The sequence below is a fragment of the Plectropomus leopardus genome, chromosome 14 (assembly GCF_026936395.1).
Source record: "Plectropomus leopardus strain MGB_pleo_1.0 chromosome 14, ASM2693639v1, whole genome shotgun sequence".
In the NCBI taxonomy this organism is placed as follows: Eukaryota; Metazoa; Chordata; class Actinopteri; order Perciformes; family Serranidae; genus Plectropomus; species Plectropomus leopardus.
This window is the reverse complement of record NC_142189.1, coordinates 1,587,143-1,607,262: the sequence shown is the minus strand read 5'-3', so window position 1 is coordinate 1,607,262 and position 20,120 is coordinate 1,587,143. Positions and strand designations below refer to the sequence as shown.

The following is a 20,120-nucleotide window of genomic DNA, read 5'->3' as shown; positions in this document are numbered from 1 at the left end:
TTTGTAATAGAACTTTACTTATTTTCATTTATTCATTTATTTATACAGTTCAGTCTGTTTTACTAAATGGTATATTATTTTATTTTTATTATTTTTAACATATTATCTATCATTAGACTTTGTACTTTGTGTTATCTTTTAATTTACCTGTTATCTACTATTTAGAGATGTTTATTCCTTTATATATTTGTTTTTATTACAGGTTTTAACCTGCCTTCGGTGTTTCCTTAGTTACCAATTTTGAGTATTCTTCAATTAATTACTTTTTTTTTATAAAATTGCTTGTGTATTTATATATGTGTGTGAGTGTGTTTTGCATGTTTGAAAAGTGCCATAAAAAGTAATTAATTAATTGAAAAATAATAAATTTTTTTTCTATTTTAAAGAAATAAAAATAAAAGCCTCTTGATACCACACTGTGAGAATAACCTACACATGCAGAAGTCCTGCGTTTACCACTTACTTTCAGAAAAACTGTGTAAACGGTCACAGTCTTCTCAACATTTCAAGTGAGACCACAGTGACACACAGCGTCTTCAATGTGCCTCAAACACCCGAAAACACTCCCATCTAGTGTCTAAAAAGGGCAAATACAGATGAGAACATCATAGATAAAATCTGTGTAATTAATGTTATCAGCCTACACTGAAGGTTTCAAGTCTTTTCAAGTCTTTTCAAGTAATAAAAAAGCTAACAGGGCACCACATCGTGCAAACACTGTTGGTTGTGGACCAAACCCTTTAAACCTGTGCTGCTCTCAGACACCTACAAGTATTTAACCTTTGACCCCTGAGCAAATTGGTGCAATTTCTCTAAAAAAAAAAAACATGGGAAAAAACAGTGATGCACAATAATGATTATTTCAACTGATACCAATAAATTTTGTTTGTTTTTCATTATCTGAGGGTCTGAAAGGCTGAGATGTGTCGAGTACAGATGAATTTAATTTGTGCATTTTCATTAAAAAAAAATGACATTTCAGACAAAAAGCTAAATCGAACATTTGGAGACACCGGCGGAGACACCGGCGGAGACACCGGGGGAGACACCGGGGGTGGGTGAGAACGGAGCAGACATCCAGAGACGCTGGCAGAGACAAAGGCAATGAGAGCGGACAAACTGCTTTTGCTTGGTGAAATATCCCTTTAATGATTTCATAGATCAGTGTTGAGCATCAGTAGTACACAAAAAACCACAAATATTTTAATCTATACTCCAACATATCTGACTACAAAACTTTACAAATATGTATACAAGATTATATACACAAATCTGAGAGACAGACTTTTTTCCAGGGAAAAATAATCACCATTTTCTAAAGGGACACCAGTAGGAATACACATCATAAAATATGATTACATAAAAATGGAACATTTATCATTTCTGTACAAAGAGGAAACCGTTAGTGTCGGCCGGCGTGCAGCTCAAAAATAAAAGTGTGAATTTAAAAGGACAGTTGCGTCAGTTTCAGCCTGTTTACAGACACTTTTCATGATGCCGACGTCTGCTTTTAAAGCCGTTACTCTCCGTGACCTGAGAACTGTCACGTTTTTCAGAGATTCTTGAGTACGAGCAGCAGCGACAGCAAATCTGGAGCAACTTCAACCCTGCAGGACAAAAATCAAAGCAGTTTAAATACGAACGCGTTCGGGAAACGTTCGTTTTTCAGCCTGTGAATTCAAAACATCACTCGCAGGTCGAAATCATTGTTTCATCACCAACGCTCCTAAAACCGTCGCCTCTGCGGCTCCAGCTCAGAGTGCATCCCGTCTGCAGTTTCAAGTCCAACAAAATCTGAGATCTACCAACGGTTCAGCTTTAACCCTTTGTAGCCTGGAGTGACATCACTTTTCTTGTGCTGCATTCAGACGTCTTTAACGTCTACGATGTATTTAACCTTTGAGCACACTGGTTTGATTTCTTAAGATAAAAATAAATAAACAAATAAACTAAAAGAGGTAAACAGGCAATTAGCAACTTAAGACGACATTATCCAAAAATTAGCACAAAAAACAACAACAACAAAAAAAGTCAATTATAAGAAAATTACCTAAAAATTAGAGAGGAAAAAAACAAAAGGAAAAAGTAAAAAAAAAAAAAAAATGAATTTCAAGAAACAACTTTGGGAACAACTGTGTTTAAAATGATTATAACTGCATGATGGAAATCATGTTACAAAAACATTTCAGTTTTAAATCAGTTTTTTCCAAAACGTTTTCTTTTTTTAAGAAAACCTTTTTACTTTTTCTTCCTCTGTTTCTTAATTTTCAGGCAATTTCTCACGTACTTTAATTTCTTGCAAACTTTTTGTGTCATTTCTTCTTTTGTTGCTCACTGTCTTTTGCCCATGAAAGAAGTCAAGCCAGTTAGCTCAGTTTTTGAAGGGTTAAAGGGATAGTTTGGATTTTTTGAAGTGGGGTTTCGGTCGGCGCTCTCTCAGTTTAGAGCAGCAGGTTGAGGTTTGACACAGAAGCTGAAAGTGTCCTGCGGTGGACACGGTCAGCAGATTAATGTATTTTAGCCACCAAAAACTTCACTATCAGTTGAAGTATTTTTACTGCACTTGTGTCAGACAGCGTGTTCTGATGGAGGAAGATGTTATCGGCTTCAGTTCTCTTCTTCGCTCTTGTCAGAGCTCGTTCACGCAGAAGCGCTTCTTGCATGAAACTTTAAACTTTTGCTGCGGTTTGGCGTTTTGGGGGCCTGAAAACACAAACTTTGTTCGTTGGATTCCCATCATGACGAGTTTAACGAGAGGAATTTATATAATTATTTGTACGTCAGCGCTTTGTTACATTTTTGTTGCAGTTTGGCCTTTTGTTCACACGACAACAGCGTTTTGGGGGACTGGAAAACACAATTTTTTAAAACCTGGTTCCAGTGTGTCATTTTTTTGAAAACGCCGCCCTTTCTGTCGCCGTGTGAACTGGCAAAGGTGACGTCATCGTCGAAATGTGTGCAGGCGCGTGGTTGTTCTTCTCTGGTGTGTCTTTACAACGTTAAACCGTCAGTTACCGGCCTGGGGTGCGTGCTACAATGTTTTTGGTTGTTTTTGTGTATCCGTATACAAGAGGATCGCTTTCATAATCTTACTATATGAACACGGATATTTTTTTAAAATGCAAAGGAAAGACTTTTCCGTTTTTAGTCGGCCCGTTCTCGTCTAAACGCGCTCTTAGCTTCCATGTTGGACTCCAGTCTGCTTCCCCAAACGTGCAGAGACCGACATCGGCATGTAATACACCGTCTATAGATATACGCCTCTCATAAAACCACCTCAAAAACTCTGAACTATCCCTTTAAAATGAGCAGGAACCCGCAGAGACTTTATTAAAAACACAAAACCTCCAGCAGCTGAAACAGGTCGCTGCAGCTGCTGCGTGACCGGAGTGTTTTTCAGACTAAAATAATAACTGAATTATAGAAATATACAACAGATCGCACTCGTGATTTGTTCCCACACCAATATTTCCCACCCGTTCTACATCACAGCCAATTTATTTGCAGTTTCTGCTCCTTTTTTTGTCTCTCTGGAGCTGAAAAAATGACGGAGCTGTCCGCTCTGACAGTCAGAACTCGTGCAGAGATCCGAACCTGCTCTGATAATCATATTTGGCTCATAAAATGAAGTAAAAGCACGTTTTTTGTCTATCTGCTCGTGTTTTGCGCATAAAACTGTAGACAAAGATGGTTTCGCATCTTAATGGAATCAAAGTAAAAAAGCCCAATCACTCCACACAACCAGACATCCGTATAATTACACTTTTTCTAAAAACAGTAAAGTGCACTTGATTTTAAAAAAAGATGAAAATAAAAAAACATGAAAGGAAACCAAGCACACCCCCTCAGGGCTTTGCCTCCGAGCCCAAAACTGTCCACAAATATTTCAGTGAAGAAGAAACCGTCCCGGAGAATCAGACCGTCCAGCGTGACCTCGACGGTCGAAGCTGTGACCTCTGACGAGCTTTGGGAGAGAAGGAGGAGCAGCAGGAGGAGGAGAGGAGTTCGGCCTCGACGCGGCGGGAAACCGTCCCCACCTCGGCCCCGGGAGACGGCACGCAGATGGACGGACAGCAAGCCGGAGACAGACAGGACCCACGGGTGGATGGACGGGGTCAGGGCGGTGGTGTCATTGGACGACCTCAAAGTAGTGCAGGATGGCCATGATGTGCTGCGGCATGAAGACGTAGCCGGTGTAGACGGCCATACCGGCCACCGAGATCAGCAGGGAGTCTGAGCGGAGACGTTAAGGAGGAACTGAGGACGGAGGTCTGAGTGTCTGCAGCAGGACGCCGAAAAAATACCCGCAGGTGGCTGAAGACACAATCATTCATTTTTTTCAAACTGAGCTCTGAATCTGTTTCACGTGTCCTCATCAAACTCTGTCCACTTACTTATTTACACACAAACTGTTATATTTTTGGGTTATATTTGTCTTTTTCAAGACATTTGGTTCATTTTCATGCTTTTAGGTTCCTCTGAGAAACTTAAATTAACCAAAAAATAGTAATATATAATAAAAAAGAACAACCCCCCCCCAAAAAAACCCAACAACATTAAAACTAGTTTCCAAAAAGGAAAACAATAAACAAATACAGAACAACAACAAAAAACAGGGAAATGTCCCAGAAAAAGTGCTTATAATTCAAATCTAATTATCATTTTTTCTCTTGACTTTCTTTCCCCCTTTTCCCCTGGACATTTCCCTCTCACTTCTTAAAAATAATTTTCTAAATCTGCCAGTTTTTCACAATATGTGGAACATGTCTCACCAAGTTGCTTGTTGCCCTTTTTCCATGTTTTTGTGTGTGTATGTGCTTCATTTTAAAGGGTTAAATAAGTGTGAAAAGCGTCTGAAAGCAGCACAAGAAAAGCGATGTAACTCCGGGTTTCAAAGGGTTAAGCAGATGCTACAGGCTACTGTATTCACTGTAATATGTCACATGATTAAACGGCTGCAGTTAGCTTAGCCTCGACTTCTTTAAGTCCCCACATGCCAAACTCCATTAAAAAATCTACCTCTTTAACGCGTCTTTCCTCACGAGGAAAGTAGCACACAGTTAAAAGCCGTCTCTGACCCACTGATGAAGAGTCTTTAATTCGGCACACAAATATAGAGGAACTGATGTTCTTCATATTAGTTTTTCAACTCTTTTAAGAGTCAATACCGCCGTTTAAAATGATATGTATTTAAAGATTCTTCATCTAAAGGGAAATGCACATATCGCATGGAACAAAATTAAACACGTTTTTAAAAACAATTACAGGGGTGGTTGCTTAATTCGGCATTATTAAAAAATAAAAACATCAATCAGTTTTGTTAAGATTCTGATTTGTAATCAATATGTCAGATACTGACGCTCACTTTTGATTCATTTCTGTTTCAATGAAAACTGTGAGGGACCCCGAAATTATAAAGTCCTAAAGCCGAATTTGTCATAAAGCGCTTGACATTTTTAAAAAGCTTTAACTGATATTCACAACACAATTTAAATATGTTTCTTCATTACAAAAGTGAGTGTTAACGTATCCGGGCAAATGCCCGAATACCGAATTCCGTTGACAATTTTACTACTTAAACGCATTTTGACTCACAAGCAAACATGCGAGAGTAATATAGCAATTTTTGAGACACCTTTTAACATATCAATGGGCAGTCTTTAATTCGGCATTCAAATATGAAGGATTTGCTTTTTAAAAATGTGCTTTTTTTCTTCTGCAAAACAAATTAGCATACAGAATGAAGATTAGTTAATCACGCAAGACTCCCTTTAAAATTCTATGTATTTAAAGATTATTCACTTGTAGGTAAATATACGCACCGTGTGAAAGAAAATATAACATGTTTTCATAATTTCTAGGGGTTGTCTCTAAATTCGGCATATTTAAAAAATGAAATATTCATGCAGATTTGTCAAAAAATACACCCTGTCTTCAAGCATGGTAGCGACGGGCGATCACTTTTGATTGATTTCCGTTTCAACGAAAACAATGAACGTCGGGTAAATTGCATTTTTATATGCCGAATTTTATATAACTTCCTAAATGTTGATCACAACACAATTTAAACATTTTTTTACATTAGTTAGTGTTACGTATCTGAGCGAGAAGCTGGGTTAGCCGCGCTGACGTCCCCGGGGCTAACGTTAGCTCGTTAGCTCGCCGTGAAGTAGTTAGAGTCGGTAAAGGATACTGAAGACGGTCCGCTCCCACGGCTCCAGCATGTACAGCGCCGTCACCAGGAGGTACTGGTAGTAAAACCACGACAACTGCTTCCAACAGTCACCCAGGGCCATGGCTCCAACTTCAACTACGCCAACTTATTTTCCTTTCTTCTGTTTTTTTCTGTCGTGCGTGAATCGTAGTAGAATATTGGCTGGTGACGTAAGACGTAAAATAATGAGGTGCTCATTTTTAAGCCAATCACAGCTCGCGGTTCGGCCGTTCGGCTCTGACGCAATCAGGGAGTTCCAACATCCTGATTTCAAAATAATGTACCGACTGAGTGTGGGAACACTTTATTTTTTATTAAAATAGTTTTATAAAATTAGTGACTAAGATCCACCTGTCATTTAGTTTCTGTTTTCACACTTCCAGAGCTTACTATAAATTATTGTCTTTTTTATAATTGAACCCTTGAACTGGTCAGAATGTAATTATTTTGTTATAATTTGTTTTACATACACTGCTGCTTTTATGCTGCCTTTGTACCATTTTGTATAATGTACCAACTGAGTGTGAGAACACTTTATTATTCAGAGTGAAATATGTTTTATTTTTATTAAACTAGATTTATAAAATTGGGGACTGCGTTCCGTCTTTTCTTTCTTTTTTTTCACATTTTAAGACCTGTATTATTATTTTTTTTAATTTTACTATCAAGTCCATTTTTGTCTTACAAAAATATTATTTGTCTTTTTTATGGAACCCTTGAACTGGTCAGAATGTTATTATTTGGCTATAATTCCTTTTTTTTTTTTGTTTTTTACAGGTTTCATACACATTTTTCATTTTTAGTGTGAATGCACATCAGTTCCAAATACTGGTTATTGGTCTCATTAAGAACTAATAATTGTTATTGGCTCTGAAAAACCAATATCAGTTAAGCCCTATTGATGATCACTACAATAGTGGCTAAAGAAATCCAATATCGTGCATCCCGACACTATAAGGAGGAAAACCTATGATCCCTACGATTGTCATGAGAGCTATACCAAAAAAATGCTTGATGTTACTGTTTTCATGCTATGTTGGTATTGGCATAAGTACAGTACTGTATATGTCAGCATATAAATAACAAGAATACATAGTTTGTTCAACAGAAAGCTCTTACAAGTTTATTTACACGTGTAAAATGTTGCTCTCACGACGTTTCTTGGTCACAACTACGTTAATCCCCCATTTAGCATTCATCAGCAATTTACAAATAACACCTAACAATGTATTTATAAGCAGATATGAAGACACTTTTAACAGTTTATTAATGTACAGTATGGTAAAAAGTGATAATGTCCCTCATAAAACATGTTTAATATTAATATCACAGCTGTGTTTTACTGTAGTCAGTCAGTGTTTGCTCATACAGCAGCCGCAACTTTTGGAAGAGCATGAATACCAGTTTATAGCTGCTTATAAGCCATCTAATCAATATTTACATACAACGTACGAATGCAAAATAGGGGGTTTTGGGTAAAGTGTAACCAGGAAGTTTTATTCGAAATGTATGCAGGTCAAAAAAAAAAGGGATCAACCGATAACAAAATACAGCTCTCCAGCTTTTGTGATTTTCAATTATGAGTATCAGCTTTAAAATTTACTGTACTGACCGTCACAGCTGCAACAGGCAGATTTTTGGTCTCACTCCAGAGTTTGGGAGCTTTTAACCCTTTGTAACCTGGATCTGCATGAGTTTTCTTGTGCTGCGTTCAGACACCTAACGTGAGTATTTAAACCTTAAACCTCCAGCAAAAAAAAAAGAGGCAATGAGCAACTTGACAAGAAATGTCTCGCATATTGCAAGAAATTATTAAATTTAGAAAAATATTTTGTATAGAAAATTATATTTCTGATCAACATAATTATCCATTTGAAATTACTTTGATAATTTTTTTGGCACTTTTTTTTTTTACTTTCCCCCTTTTTTTGCTTGTTATTTTCTTGTACTTTTTACTAATTTCTTGCTAATTTTGGTTATTTCTTCTGAAGTCACTCATTGCCTTCTTCTCGGGAATTTGAAAGGACTGTCCAAGATTCAAAGGGATTAAAAATGTCAGATGGACAACGTCCTCCTGACATTTTTCACGTCTGTCCTGATTTTTTTTGACCACCTACATTTTCGTTTTGGAGTGTTTTTGAGCTGATTCTGGATCCACTCGGAGCGACTGCAGAGTGATTCTTCCCTCTCAGTCAGACATCATCATCGCGCTGCTGCTTCTTCTTCTTCTTCTTTTTCTGAAAAGCTGCTGCGAGCTGAAACATGAAACATCTCAGACAAACTGGATGAAATAATAAGAAATCGTCTGCGTGTCTGTCTCGGCTCGTCTCAGCAGTGGCTGGCCAGGATGTTGAAGAAGTGGTACACCTCGTCTTTATCGAACACGGCCACCTCGGTGGAGCACTCGGTGCACTGAACCGGATGGTAAATCTCGTCGGCGTCCATCCCCGCCGGCGCCGGGTCCGGCGTCTCGTCCACTTCCGTGCCCGTCCTCTGTCCCCGCCTCCTCTTCCTCCTCCTCTGTTTCGCCTCCGTCTGGGTTTTGTAGCGCAGCACCTCGTCTCTCTTCACGGCGCAGTTCATGACGAACATCGCTCGGTACTGCGTTCGGTACTTTTCATGCCTGAGAGGAAACAACAAACAAACTTCTGTCACTCTGATTTACGATGAAACGACGAGGATGAAATCAGCCAACGAGTTTTTACACGACTGCAGAATTAACATCAACGAAAATCATTTCAGGGCAGCAACGGACAGTTTTTATCATCTGCTGATTCTTTTTTGTAAATTTAGTGTTTAATCTATAATTTAAGTGACTTCAGTTGTCTTGTTTAAATAATTATTCCGAAACCCCAAAATATTCAGATTACAATGATATCAAACAGGAGCGGAGAGGCTGAAATAAGAAAATGTTTGACCGGTTATTAACTTCAAATTATTAATCCAAGTTGATGATCGAGTATTGGACTGTTTTGATTAGTTCTGGTGAGAAGAGTCATCTCCAAACTCCCAATAATTAAGAGATGAAACAATTAACCCTTTGAAATTTGAGCAAATCTTCTTGATTTCTTTCGAAAAATGGAAAGACAGCAATGAGCAATAAAAGTAGAAATGAGACAAAAATGTCCAAATTAGTAAAAAGTATAAGAAACTTTCCTCAAATATTATTTTTATTTTTAACCTCTTGTCTGCACTTTTGCTTTTTTAATGGTGATTTTTATTTGAATTGAATTTGATTTGTTTAAATTGCCCTGTTGTACAAAATGAGCTATACAAATAAAGCTGCCTTGCCAAATAATAATGATGATGATAATAATAATAATAACCTACAAAAAGTGCTTTATAACATACAATAATTACATAACATAATTTTAAATATGTAATTATGATAATTATAAATATAGCTTTTCCCTACCTTTTTAAAAATTATTTTTTAAATCCACTAATTTCTTGCAGTTTGTGGAATATTTCTCACCAAATTGCTTACTGCCTTTTTTCCCATGTTTCTGAAAGACATCGCACCAATGTGCTCAGGGGTCAAAGGTTAAATACTCGTCAAAGGCGTCTGAAAGCAGTACAAGAAAAGTGATGTCGCTCCAGGTTTCAAAGATGCTTCAGTGCTAACAAACAAACTCCGCCTCTGCTTGCTGTGGAGTCTCACCTCTGACAGTCCAGGCACAGCGTGGTCATGCAGGCGGGACAGTTGAGGACGGCGTCGCTGTTCGGTAAACCCCGAGACCCACGAGGCTGCGACCGAGACCCTGCAGCTGGTCGCTTCCTGCTGTTATAACTGCACAGAGCGAGACATCAGGCTGAGTGACAAAAATCTGGCCTGGAGAAACAAATGGTTAATAAAATCAGGGCGTCTTACTGTCTCCTGGCGTCCACCCAGGCCTGGTCCCTGTCGTCCTCGTCGGGGTCGTACAGCAGCTCGTCATTGGTCGGTATGACCCGCTGTTTCCGCCTCCGGCTGGCGGAGTTGCCTGCAGAAGAATTAACCCTTTAGGGCCCGCTTTAATATCACACACAATAGCAGTGTGTTTGCTCTGCACACAAAATGTGCTTTTCAGAATCAAGCTTTAAAAAATATTATAAATTAATATTATTTTCTACCTTAATTGACTTTATTTTTAAACAACATCAGTTCAAATCATAAATTTCAAATATTCATTAATTTTCAGAATTTCAACCCTTTAAATGTCAGGTTGTTGTGAGGATGCCATTATGATTTTAGATTGAAAAAACTATATTTTTTTCAATAAACTACATGCTGAGTGGATTTGTTTTTAGCTGCTGACAGTCTGGGATATGTCAGTGTGTGAGTGTAGCTGCTGACAGTCTGGGATATGTCAGTGTGTGAGTGTAGCTGCTGACAGTCTGGGATATGTCAGTGTGTGAGTGTAGCTGCTGACAGTCTGGGATATGTCAGTGTGTGAGTGTAGCTGCTGACAGTCTGGGATATGTCAGTGATCAGCAGCTACATTGACTGTGACAGGTCACCTAGTGGAAATAGCATGTATTTCCTCCAGATGCCAAATATGGTCAAAATGACCTCATCAGGCGGAAAATAGTCAAAATGACAAATTCAGAGTCAAAAGCCCAGAATGACACCCAGAAATAATACAAGTCCTGTTTTTCTGCTCTGATGGCTGTGGGATCAAAAATGTCAGTTTGAATGGGTTTCAATGGAGCATTTTTGGACCTGAACAGTCTGAATGTAACTATTTAGTTTCCACAGTGTATTTTAGACTTATTGTTGGAGCTGAGCTGCAAATCAAATCAAATCAAATCAAACTTTATTAATAAAGTGCTTTTCATACAAAAAAGTAACACAAAGTGCTTTACAGATTAAAATCAATCCCATCCTTCCCCACTCCCCGCACGAAAATCACATTCATACCCCACCCCACTCCCTACGCACACGCCCAAGTACACACACACACACACACACACACACACACACACACACACACACACATACACATACACGCCCACACCCCAACAACAACAGTAAGATATTGCACAAATTCACTGATTACACTCAGATACACAATCTGGACTACATTTAGGACACATGCATCAACACACACACAATTATCGCAGAATTAGAGCATGTAAAATGTGTCTAACAGTCCCTGAGGGTTAAGAAAAGCGGCCCGGTTTTAAATTCATGTTAATGAGGTCAGAGGTCACGGTTCATGGTCGTGACATGTTTACATGTTGCAGAAAGGAGGAAAACTGATGTTGGGAAATATTCACGCTTACTTGGTGTGTCCTCCCCATCTGAGTCCGAGTCAAAATAAACCTCATCATACGTCAGACAGTTAGGACGTTCTAGACCGCCGCCTCCGCCTCCTGAGGTTCCTGCTGGAGAATAAACGCACTAATATCAGGAATGCTTCCACAACAAGGTTTTGCCTCACAGAGCAGGCTCAGTGGGTTAAGACAGAACTCTCTGCTTCACTTTAATAGATTAACATACAAACGTTCTTCTTTTTCACGGACCCCACAGGTCGCTGTTACCTGCTGCTGGTCCCCAGGTTCCCTCCATGGTCTTGATGGTGGAGCTGAGCTCCGCCTCCATCTCCTTCTCGAACTCATCGCCGCTGGACGACTCGCTCTCCCCCGTCAGATACTCTCTGATCAACTTCTTCTTCTGCTGCGGCGTCCCGTTCAGCAGCACGTCCAGCTCGTCCTCTGAACTGAGACACAGCGAGACAGAAGTTTAAGGTCCAGTTAAAGAAAATACAAATCTAGCCTCAATTCTCAGCACCCCTCCTCATGAAGAGAGATGGTCAATTTGTTTTAGCCGTTTTTCAACAAACTGACTCTTTGCTGTTCCTTTGATTAGTCAGTTCATTATTCACCGCAGTTTTAAATGTGCTGAGTATTGCCATCACATATTGTGATATCTTGCTATTTATGATCATTTTTCAACCACAAATTATGTCCCCAGAGGACATAATTATCATCAATATAATAAAGTATTCATCTCAGCTCAGCCATTTTTATTGCAGCAAATTTAATCTATTATTAACTTTCTGAGTAATATTCATGTTGGGAAGACTATTATTGATTGTTTCTGTTGTTAATGCTAAAGTTAATATTATTTGTGAAAAAGAGATAAAGAAAGGTAGATAAAGAAAGTTGGAGATTTGTTCCATTTTTTACTGCAGCTTCTGTGATTTGTGTTAGCTTCAGCTTTAATCAGACTTTGGATGAATTATTTAGAAACAGCAGGACGCATCGCTCCGTGTCTCATCCGGCCGCTCGCGCTGAGCTCTCATTATTATTACCAGGGGCAGATGTAATGTTTTGGGGGCCCGGGGCCACAAGCACATGAGCTTATTTTCAGCCTTTCTCTAACTGTGAATGTTGGCAGGCTGTTGGCAGCTATAGGAGAAGTAGGCCGACTCAAAAGTTTTTAATTCCTGAGTAAAATGATTAATAGCACAGAAGTTTGACAGAAGCTGAAGTCAGAGTCCTGCAGTCAGGAGAGGTTGGCCTATTATCAGCACAATGTGCTTCAATTTACCTGAAGTTTGTTTAAGATGGAGCTTTTCATTTTTTATTAATGCTGGAAAGTTTAATAAATAATAATAAATCATATGTTTATTACACTCCAACACACCATGGTCACATGACACTGAGTCAGTGAACTATGAGGGCAAAAGACTCCAAACTCGCCCAAAAAAGCAAAAGGCAAAATAATCGTTCATTAATCGTAATCAAAGTAAAATGTTCAGTTAATGGTGATATTGATTTGAGGTTTGAGACTCGGACCTTTGCTGTGAGGAGATTTTAGTAACTGGACCTCTGTGAGTTTCAGCAGAATAGGTCCTCCAGTCTGTGATGCTGTTCTGCAGTATATTTGTCATGTTCAATGTCTGACAGAAAATAATACTAACACTGATTAAATGTCTGCATAAACATCATGTTTCTATCTCTTCATCAACGGTAGAATTAAAACTAACGGCCGTCATTTTCACATTTTATATTATATGTGTACTTATTACTTTAATAAAAAAAAAAGACTTGCGCGGAGAAACATTTGATCTTCTGTTTTCAGTCTGAACCGGTTTGTTTACATGTTAGCATTCAGCTAGCAGCGGCTCGTTAGCCTTAAGGTGCTAACGCTACAGCGTTTTTTAACTTTTGTTATTTTCCTACCTGCTCTCTGCTCTCTCCTCATCGCTCGGCTCCTCGATCTCATACGAGTCAAACTCCTGAGATTTATTCAGTTTGTTCATTTTGACTTTCAGACAAAGTTCCAGCTCAGAAACATGAGGTGCTAACGAGTTAGCAAGAAGCTACCGGGCTGCTTCCGCTTCGTCTTCTTCTTTAGTTTGGTGAAACGGAAGTGGGCGAACATCGAAGGGAACCACTTCCGCCATCTACTGCGAGGAGGGTGGACAGGCCTAAAAAATAAAAAAATAAATAAATAAATAAAATACAATAAAATAAAAATCTTCCACTGATAACCACATATTTAAAAAAAAAATATATACATATATTCTTTTTCATTTATTCTATAAATAAAAATACTCTGTAAAATAAAATAAAAAAGTATACATGAAAGAGAATGTAAAAGGAAAAAAAATCAAATAAAACAAAGTCAACTTTGTGAATTTAATAAATTAAAAATCATCATCCATTGCAACCAAATATTTCTTTAAACATGTCTTCAAGGGTTTTACATTTTTTCAAGATTCATTAGAAATATAGAAAGTCTGCAGGTCATATACATATTTCATTTTATGCCTTTTATTATTTCAATAGATGTTAAAAATTAAATAATATAGAATAAAATAAGTCGGTCTTATTTACTAAAATAAAGCTCTTTATCCCCAGATTTGTATTTTCCAGATTCCAGATTGTATATATTTTTTATAAATTTCTCCCAATATCAGATTCTCATGCAAAACCATCGTGAATATTTTTCTTTTCCAGCACTATATACAAATTTCAGATAAAATACATTTTTATTGAACTCATCTTGCTCTCTTGAGAAATGGCAAATGAAACACCTTGTCGCTGGCTGATTGATTAAACTCCCAGATTGCTGATTGATTAATGAGGGTTGTTGAATCAATAGCAGCTAAAGGCGGACTCACTCCTGCTGTTTTTACTTTCTGCAGCCGACATGCGAAGCTGCAAACTGCTGCTGTGACAACAAAGCAACACTCGGTGGAGCCAACAGATTAGAGACCCCGACACAGCTCCTGCTCTCTGAGATACGGATTATCTGAAGGCCACGACCATGAAGTCAAAGATGGAATAAAAGATAAATTATTTTACATAAAATGTCAAACTGTGAATTTTAATCAGCACCACAGAGTTTGATCTATTAGGAGATCTTCAGGAGTTTATCATAAAATTATGTTAAAACTCATCACAGACCTGATTGGACAAAATTATGAAATTATCACGAGCAAGTGAACGTTTGAAGTGTTTTCTGTCTGCTTCTTCTTCCTCTTTGTTCTTTTATGTCGATGTTTAAAAGTTAGTTTGCATTTTAGAAAATTTAATTTAGGGATATTCAAGCATCTCTTGTGCTGCACTGTAATTTTTTTGCAACTGTTTAATCAGTTTTATTAAATTTTATTTGATTTTGATGTTATTAAAATCATCATTCTCTTGTTAAATTTGGTTTATATTTATTTTATATCTTGTCTTATTTCCTTTTTATGTATTTTAATGAAACCTGCCTCAGCTCCCAACGCTCAACACCTCTAATCATGTAATTCAGTGTTTCCCAACCTGAGGGTCAGAACCCTTCTAAGGGTCGTATGATAAATCTGAGAGGTCTCGAGATGATTAATAGGATATTAAACAGAAAAAGGAAAGAAAACACCATATTTCTGCAACAGAAATCATGTTTAATGTTTGAGTTTTACTTGCTGATTATTGCACAGTTGTCTTACTGTTCTCTCTTGCTATGTTTTGTATTGTTTTTTGTTAAGTATTGGTGAATAAAGTATTAAAAGTAAAAAAAAAAAAAAAAAAGAAATTCTGTTTTTATATCATTCAGTTTAATATTTTTGTAGTAAAATATGAAAAAATATTCAAATAAATCAGTGAGAGAAGGGGGCATCACTTTGGGATCAATTTCTAGCACGTGCATATTTTGACATCTGCAACATTAACACTTGCTTTACAGGGAAACGAGCCCAAAATGCTCCGTCCAGCTTTTCAGAAACTGTGAGAGATTTAAAATAAAAACATGTTTGTGATGAATGCTCAGTCGGCTGCTGCCTTGCTCGAGGGCAGAGAGGCTGCAGATGTCAGCAGGTCAAACAAACAGCTTGAACTGGTTTTTGACCTCTGACTGAGTTTCTCTACATGTGAGTGTGATGAGCCTGAAACTGATCGGATCAATAAACAGATCAAACCGCGCGCTGGTGTCGATTTCCTTTAGAAAAAAAAAAAAAAAAGCTCTGGCAGCGCGTACATCCAGAAGCAGTAAAGACTAACTGCTGGATGGAACGAAAATAAAAATACAAATAAAGTCCGCACACTAAAATAATGCTCCCATGAACATTTATCTCCACACGTGTGACATTTCGGGACCGAAATTAAAATAAATAAATAAATGAATAAATAATAGATAATACTTTAGATAAATTATGATAGATTCCCTTCCCTTTGATCCACGTGTTAATTTATGTTATACATTCATATATTCTATTATTTATTGATATTTTCTTGAACTGTGAGTTTCGGTGTCCAGTCTAATCAAACCTGGGCAAAAACGTTATCAGGCCGAATTATTTCTGCCGTCATCCTTCTGACTGATCCGCACTGAAAGCATCTTTCCTTTTTAAGCATTTTTGATGCCCGTCAGTCACACGTAGCAGAACAGAGTCGCCTCCGTCTTCTTAAATGCATCAATTCACAGTGACTCTGTGAAAAAAAAGAAAAAATAAATAAAATTATAAAAATTTAATTAAAAAAGTTTTTAAAAAATACTGAAAAAATGTCAAAAAATGTTAATAAAAATTTCTAAAATTAACAATTAATAAAATAAAATTTAAGTAAAAAAATCACCAAAATGTGTTCTTTACAAAATGCCAAGAATATTTACACACACACACACAAGTACACAAGTTAATATATCAGAAAATAATTCTGACATTTGTGCCTAAAATTATAAATCAATGATCAGATTTAACTTTCAGTCAAATGATAAATGAAATCAAAATTTTATCTAACTGTTTATAAATATATATAATAATAATAAATTAATAAATAATAAAATATAACGGTGTGTGTGAGAGAGAGTTCATACACATATATTATTTGTTCTCACAATCTGATCTCACACTCACACACTCTCACACACACACACACACACTCACACACACACACACACACACACACACACACACACACACACTCACACACACTCACGCACGCACGCACGCACGCACACACACACACACACACACACACAGTTAACTGAAACATTTCCTGTTTCAGTGTTGAACAACAAGCTGCTGCAGAGTCGACACACAGAGAGACTTTCTCTTTTCTGCCTCCTTCACCCAGAACGTCAAACAACATCTCCATCACTGAGGCCGTGTGTGTGTGTGTGTGTGTGTGTAAATGTATGTACTGAGCTTCCTCTGCCTCTGTGCTCTGTTTGTGTGTTTATGTCTTCCTCTGTTTTTGTTTGTCTGTCTGTGTGTGCTGTTTGTTTTGTGTCTTTTTCCTGAAGTTTGTCCTTTAACGTGTCTTTTTGTTGTGTGACTGTGTGTGTGTGTGTGTGTGTGTGTGTGTGTGTGTGTGTGGAGCTGCTAGGTGACATTTTCCATTCCAGGTGTGACATCTCGCTCCCCTGACAGCCTCTTCTTCTCCGACTCACACTAAACAACTCCTCTCTGATTTTACCTGCCTCCCACACACACACACACACACACACACACACACACACACACACACACACACACACACACACACACACACACACACACACACCTTACCGACCACCTCTGTCTCAGCTCTGCAGCTCGACAAGCTAATTTAGCCAATTACACACAGGTGTGATGCTAATTTCCCCTGAGCTGGCAGCCGATTCCTGGAGGAGGTAAAAATAACAAAATTACACCCATCTGTCCCCCTGCCAGCAGGCGGGCTCTCCCACTGGGTGCCGCCACCACAAAACACACACAGGAGAAAGAAAACACACTCTGTTGGCTTTGATAATGGAGGCTTTGACAATGGACAGTGTGTGTGTGTGCGTGTGTGTGTGCAGGAATCCAGGCTGCAGCCACAGTTGCTTTTTCTCCTCTTTGTTTGAAGCTCTGAATGGATTTTCAGCGATACGCAGCAATTTCGTGCAAGAAAAGAAAAAACAGACTTTTGGTGCGGAGGGATAATTATGTGGCGCTGCTGCTGGAAGGCGACGGGGTTGGATGTGTCACTGTTAGACTTTGTGTGTGTGTGAGGAGAGACGAGGAGGAGGATTCAGAGCTCAGACACAAAAACATACCGTGGTCAGATCAGACGGAGGCCTGCAGACGGTGAGGGAGGCTCAGAGAGTCTCTTTAGAGCGACAAGCGACTGTTTTCCTCTGCAGAAATATTAATGCAACAGCAAACATGTGCACAAAGTCATGGATGGATTATAGAACGGGCTCACCGGGCACGGGCCCCGGGGCCAACATGTCAGGGGGGCCTTCAACTGCAATATGTCCCTCAAAGAGGCACATACTGAGCTCGAAGAGACTCAGAATGATCACACAGAGATGCAAAACTGTTGCAAAGAGACACAAAGAGACTCAAAGATTACAAAAAGGTGGAAAACAAACTTCAAAAAGACCCAAAATGATCAAAAGAGATGCAAAAAGGCTACAAAGAGATGCAAAACTGCTGCAAAGATAATCACAAAGACTACATAAAGTGGAAAAAACAACCTAGAGGAGACTAAAAATGACCACTAAGAGACAAAAAATGACTCATAAAGACTACAAAAGGGGTAAACACAACAACAAACAGGCACAAAATGACCACAGAGAGACTCAAAATGACCACGAGGAGATGAAAAACTGCTGCAGAGGCACAAAGAGACTCACAAAGACACAAAAAAGGGACCACAAAGAGACACAAAATGACCACAAAAGATGTAAAACCACTGCAAAGAGACACACAAAGAGACTCACAAACATTACGAAAAGAGAAAAAAAACCTCAAAGACACTCAAAACAACCACTTGGAGACACAAATCCACAGAGAACAGCATAACGAATACAAAGAGACGCACAATGAACAAAAAAAAACCCTAAACAGTTCTAAAGTCTGTATTTTTGTGTCCATTGTCTCATAATCCGTTCATGCATGAAGTTTATTTTTAGCATATGATGCATGTTTAACGCGTCACACATCGCTGCTCGGTCAGAGCCGTTCACGTCTATGATAGATTTAACATTTTTAAAAAAAAAATTATTTTTCTTTTGTTTTGTTTTTTGCTAGTTCACGTAGGCGTTTTAATGGTACTTTACTGATCCCAGGTCTGCTTGTTCTTATTTGTGATATTGTAGGATTCAGTGTTTGTTTTTGTTTTGAGATTGTCTCGTACGTCTTTGGGGGTTTTCTGTATCTCACCTGCACAATCTGCAACTATTTTGTTGTTGCTGTTATTTTTTTACTGTGCAAAATAAAATAAAATAAAATAAAAATTCTAATCAGGTCTAGTAGAGTCTGCTGCAAAACTGCGTCGGATTTGAAGCACATATCCAACAGTGTAGGTTTACTTTTGGTACACACTGTCACCTCCAAATTAAAATATAGATGAAAACTCCCTGAGAACATGCGAGAAAAAGGTCACGCTAATTTCTGCACATCATCTCGTCCCTAATGAGCTCCACCAATCAGAGGGCAGGACGGCCCGTAGAGACCCTGAGAGGCCAAACCGAGGGCAAAAAACTCGGAGCACCGGCTGCTGCTGTGAGCACGTGGTGATAATTAAAGATGACTCCGAGCGAATCAGCATTTTCTCAAAAACAGCACAACCGAAAGTGAAACGTCCCCACAGGAGACTTTAAACGTGTCATCACGGGTGCAGTTTGTTTTGGACATAAAATCATATCTATATTTGGTTTTCTTCTGCATTGGAGGAAGTTTTTAAATCCTTTACTGCAGTAAAAGTACCGATAGTACACAGTGAAAATACTCACTTTATCAGCAAAATGTCCTTAAAACCCTCTGAACCCTCAGAAAATTGGCATTTTATTAAAGTTAGCGAAGCGGAAATAAAACTTAAACACCACGTCTCACTCTGCAGGATTGTCTCCCATCATGCTTTGCTGTTTTGCCTCGTGCACACAGCGGAGGAGTCACTGTTGTATCACAGCAGACGCTCTGTTTGTGACTTTCTGCTAAAGATTCATGGAGGAAGCCTGAAAACTCGACAGCTGCCATGTTTGTTTGATGCACCAACACCTACTTCCTGTCTGCGGCGTGCTCCTCTGCACGCTGAAACGTGGAAAACAAGCTCGGCTCTGCGCTCGCAGAAGTAAACACGGCGCGCAAATGCAGCGCGGCTGATGGTTCATTATCCCGGCAGCCTCCAGATCGGCCCACATGTCGCCTTACTGGACCCGAGTGTCTCTGGATATAAACACAGTTTGAGAGGATTCCATTATTGAGACTTCTGCTGTCATGCGGACATGTGAAACACGTCTCTGAGGTCTTCCCACCCTGCCAAGAAAAATAAATTGGTCCTCGCACATAACCTCCTTATCTACATTCCTGCTGACACATCGTCCCTGTTTCCTATGGAGCGCGTGTGATGACTCCGTCCATACAGGTTAGATTATTCTACATTCTCACATAGATGGATCTGTCAGTCTGTCTGTCACAGAGACGTTTTCCGGAGCCCCGCTGAGACGCAGCACACTCTGACAGCG

General features: G+C 38.7%; 2 protein-coding genes across 3 annotated transcripts; both read right to left on the bottom strand.

Moving 5' to 3' along the window:
- Positions 1 to 1,123: 1,123 nt before the first annotated feature.
- On the bottom strand, positions 1,124 to 6,389 carry sptssa (serine palmitoyltransferase, small subunit A). The gene is made up of 2 exons (XM_088087312.1): positions 6,194 to 6,389; positions 1,124 to 4,233 (listed from the first exon to the last, which is right to left on the bottom strand). Exons 1-2 carry the CDS (start codon positions 6,294 to 6,296, stop codon positions 4,130 to 4,132), a joined length of 207 nt encoding a protein of 68 aa, XP_087943438.1. The 5' UTR covers positions 6,297 to 6,389; the 3' UTR covers positions 1,124 to 4,129.
- Positions 6,390 to 7,310: 921 nt separating this feature from the next.
- Positions 7,311 to 13,615, bottom strand: eapp (e2f-associated phosphoprotein). 2 transcript variants are annotated; one of them, XM_042501470.2, is made up of 6 exons: positions 13,385 to 13,615; positions 11,738 to 11,916; positions 11,480 to 11,578; positions 10,086 to 10,197; positions 9,876 to 10,004; positions 7,311 to 8,837 (listed from the first exon to the last, which is right to left on the bottom strand). In XM_042501470.2, exons 1-6 carry the CDS (start codon positions 13,462 to 13,464, stop codon positions 8,543 to 8,545), a joined length of 894 nt encoding a protein of 297 aa, XP_042357404.2. In that variant the 5' UTR covers positions 13,465 to 13,615; the 3' UTR covers positions 7,311 to 8,542. The 2 variants fall into 2 exon arrangements, with proteins under 2 accessions (XP_042357404.2, XP_042357403.2); XM_042501469.2 differs by having other exon boundaries at positions 11,480 to 11,581; positions 13,385 to 13,613.
- Between the last annotated feature and the right edge of the window lie 6,505 nt (positions 13,616 to 20,120).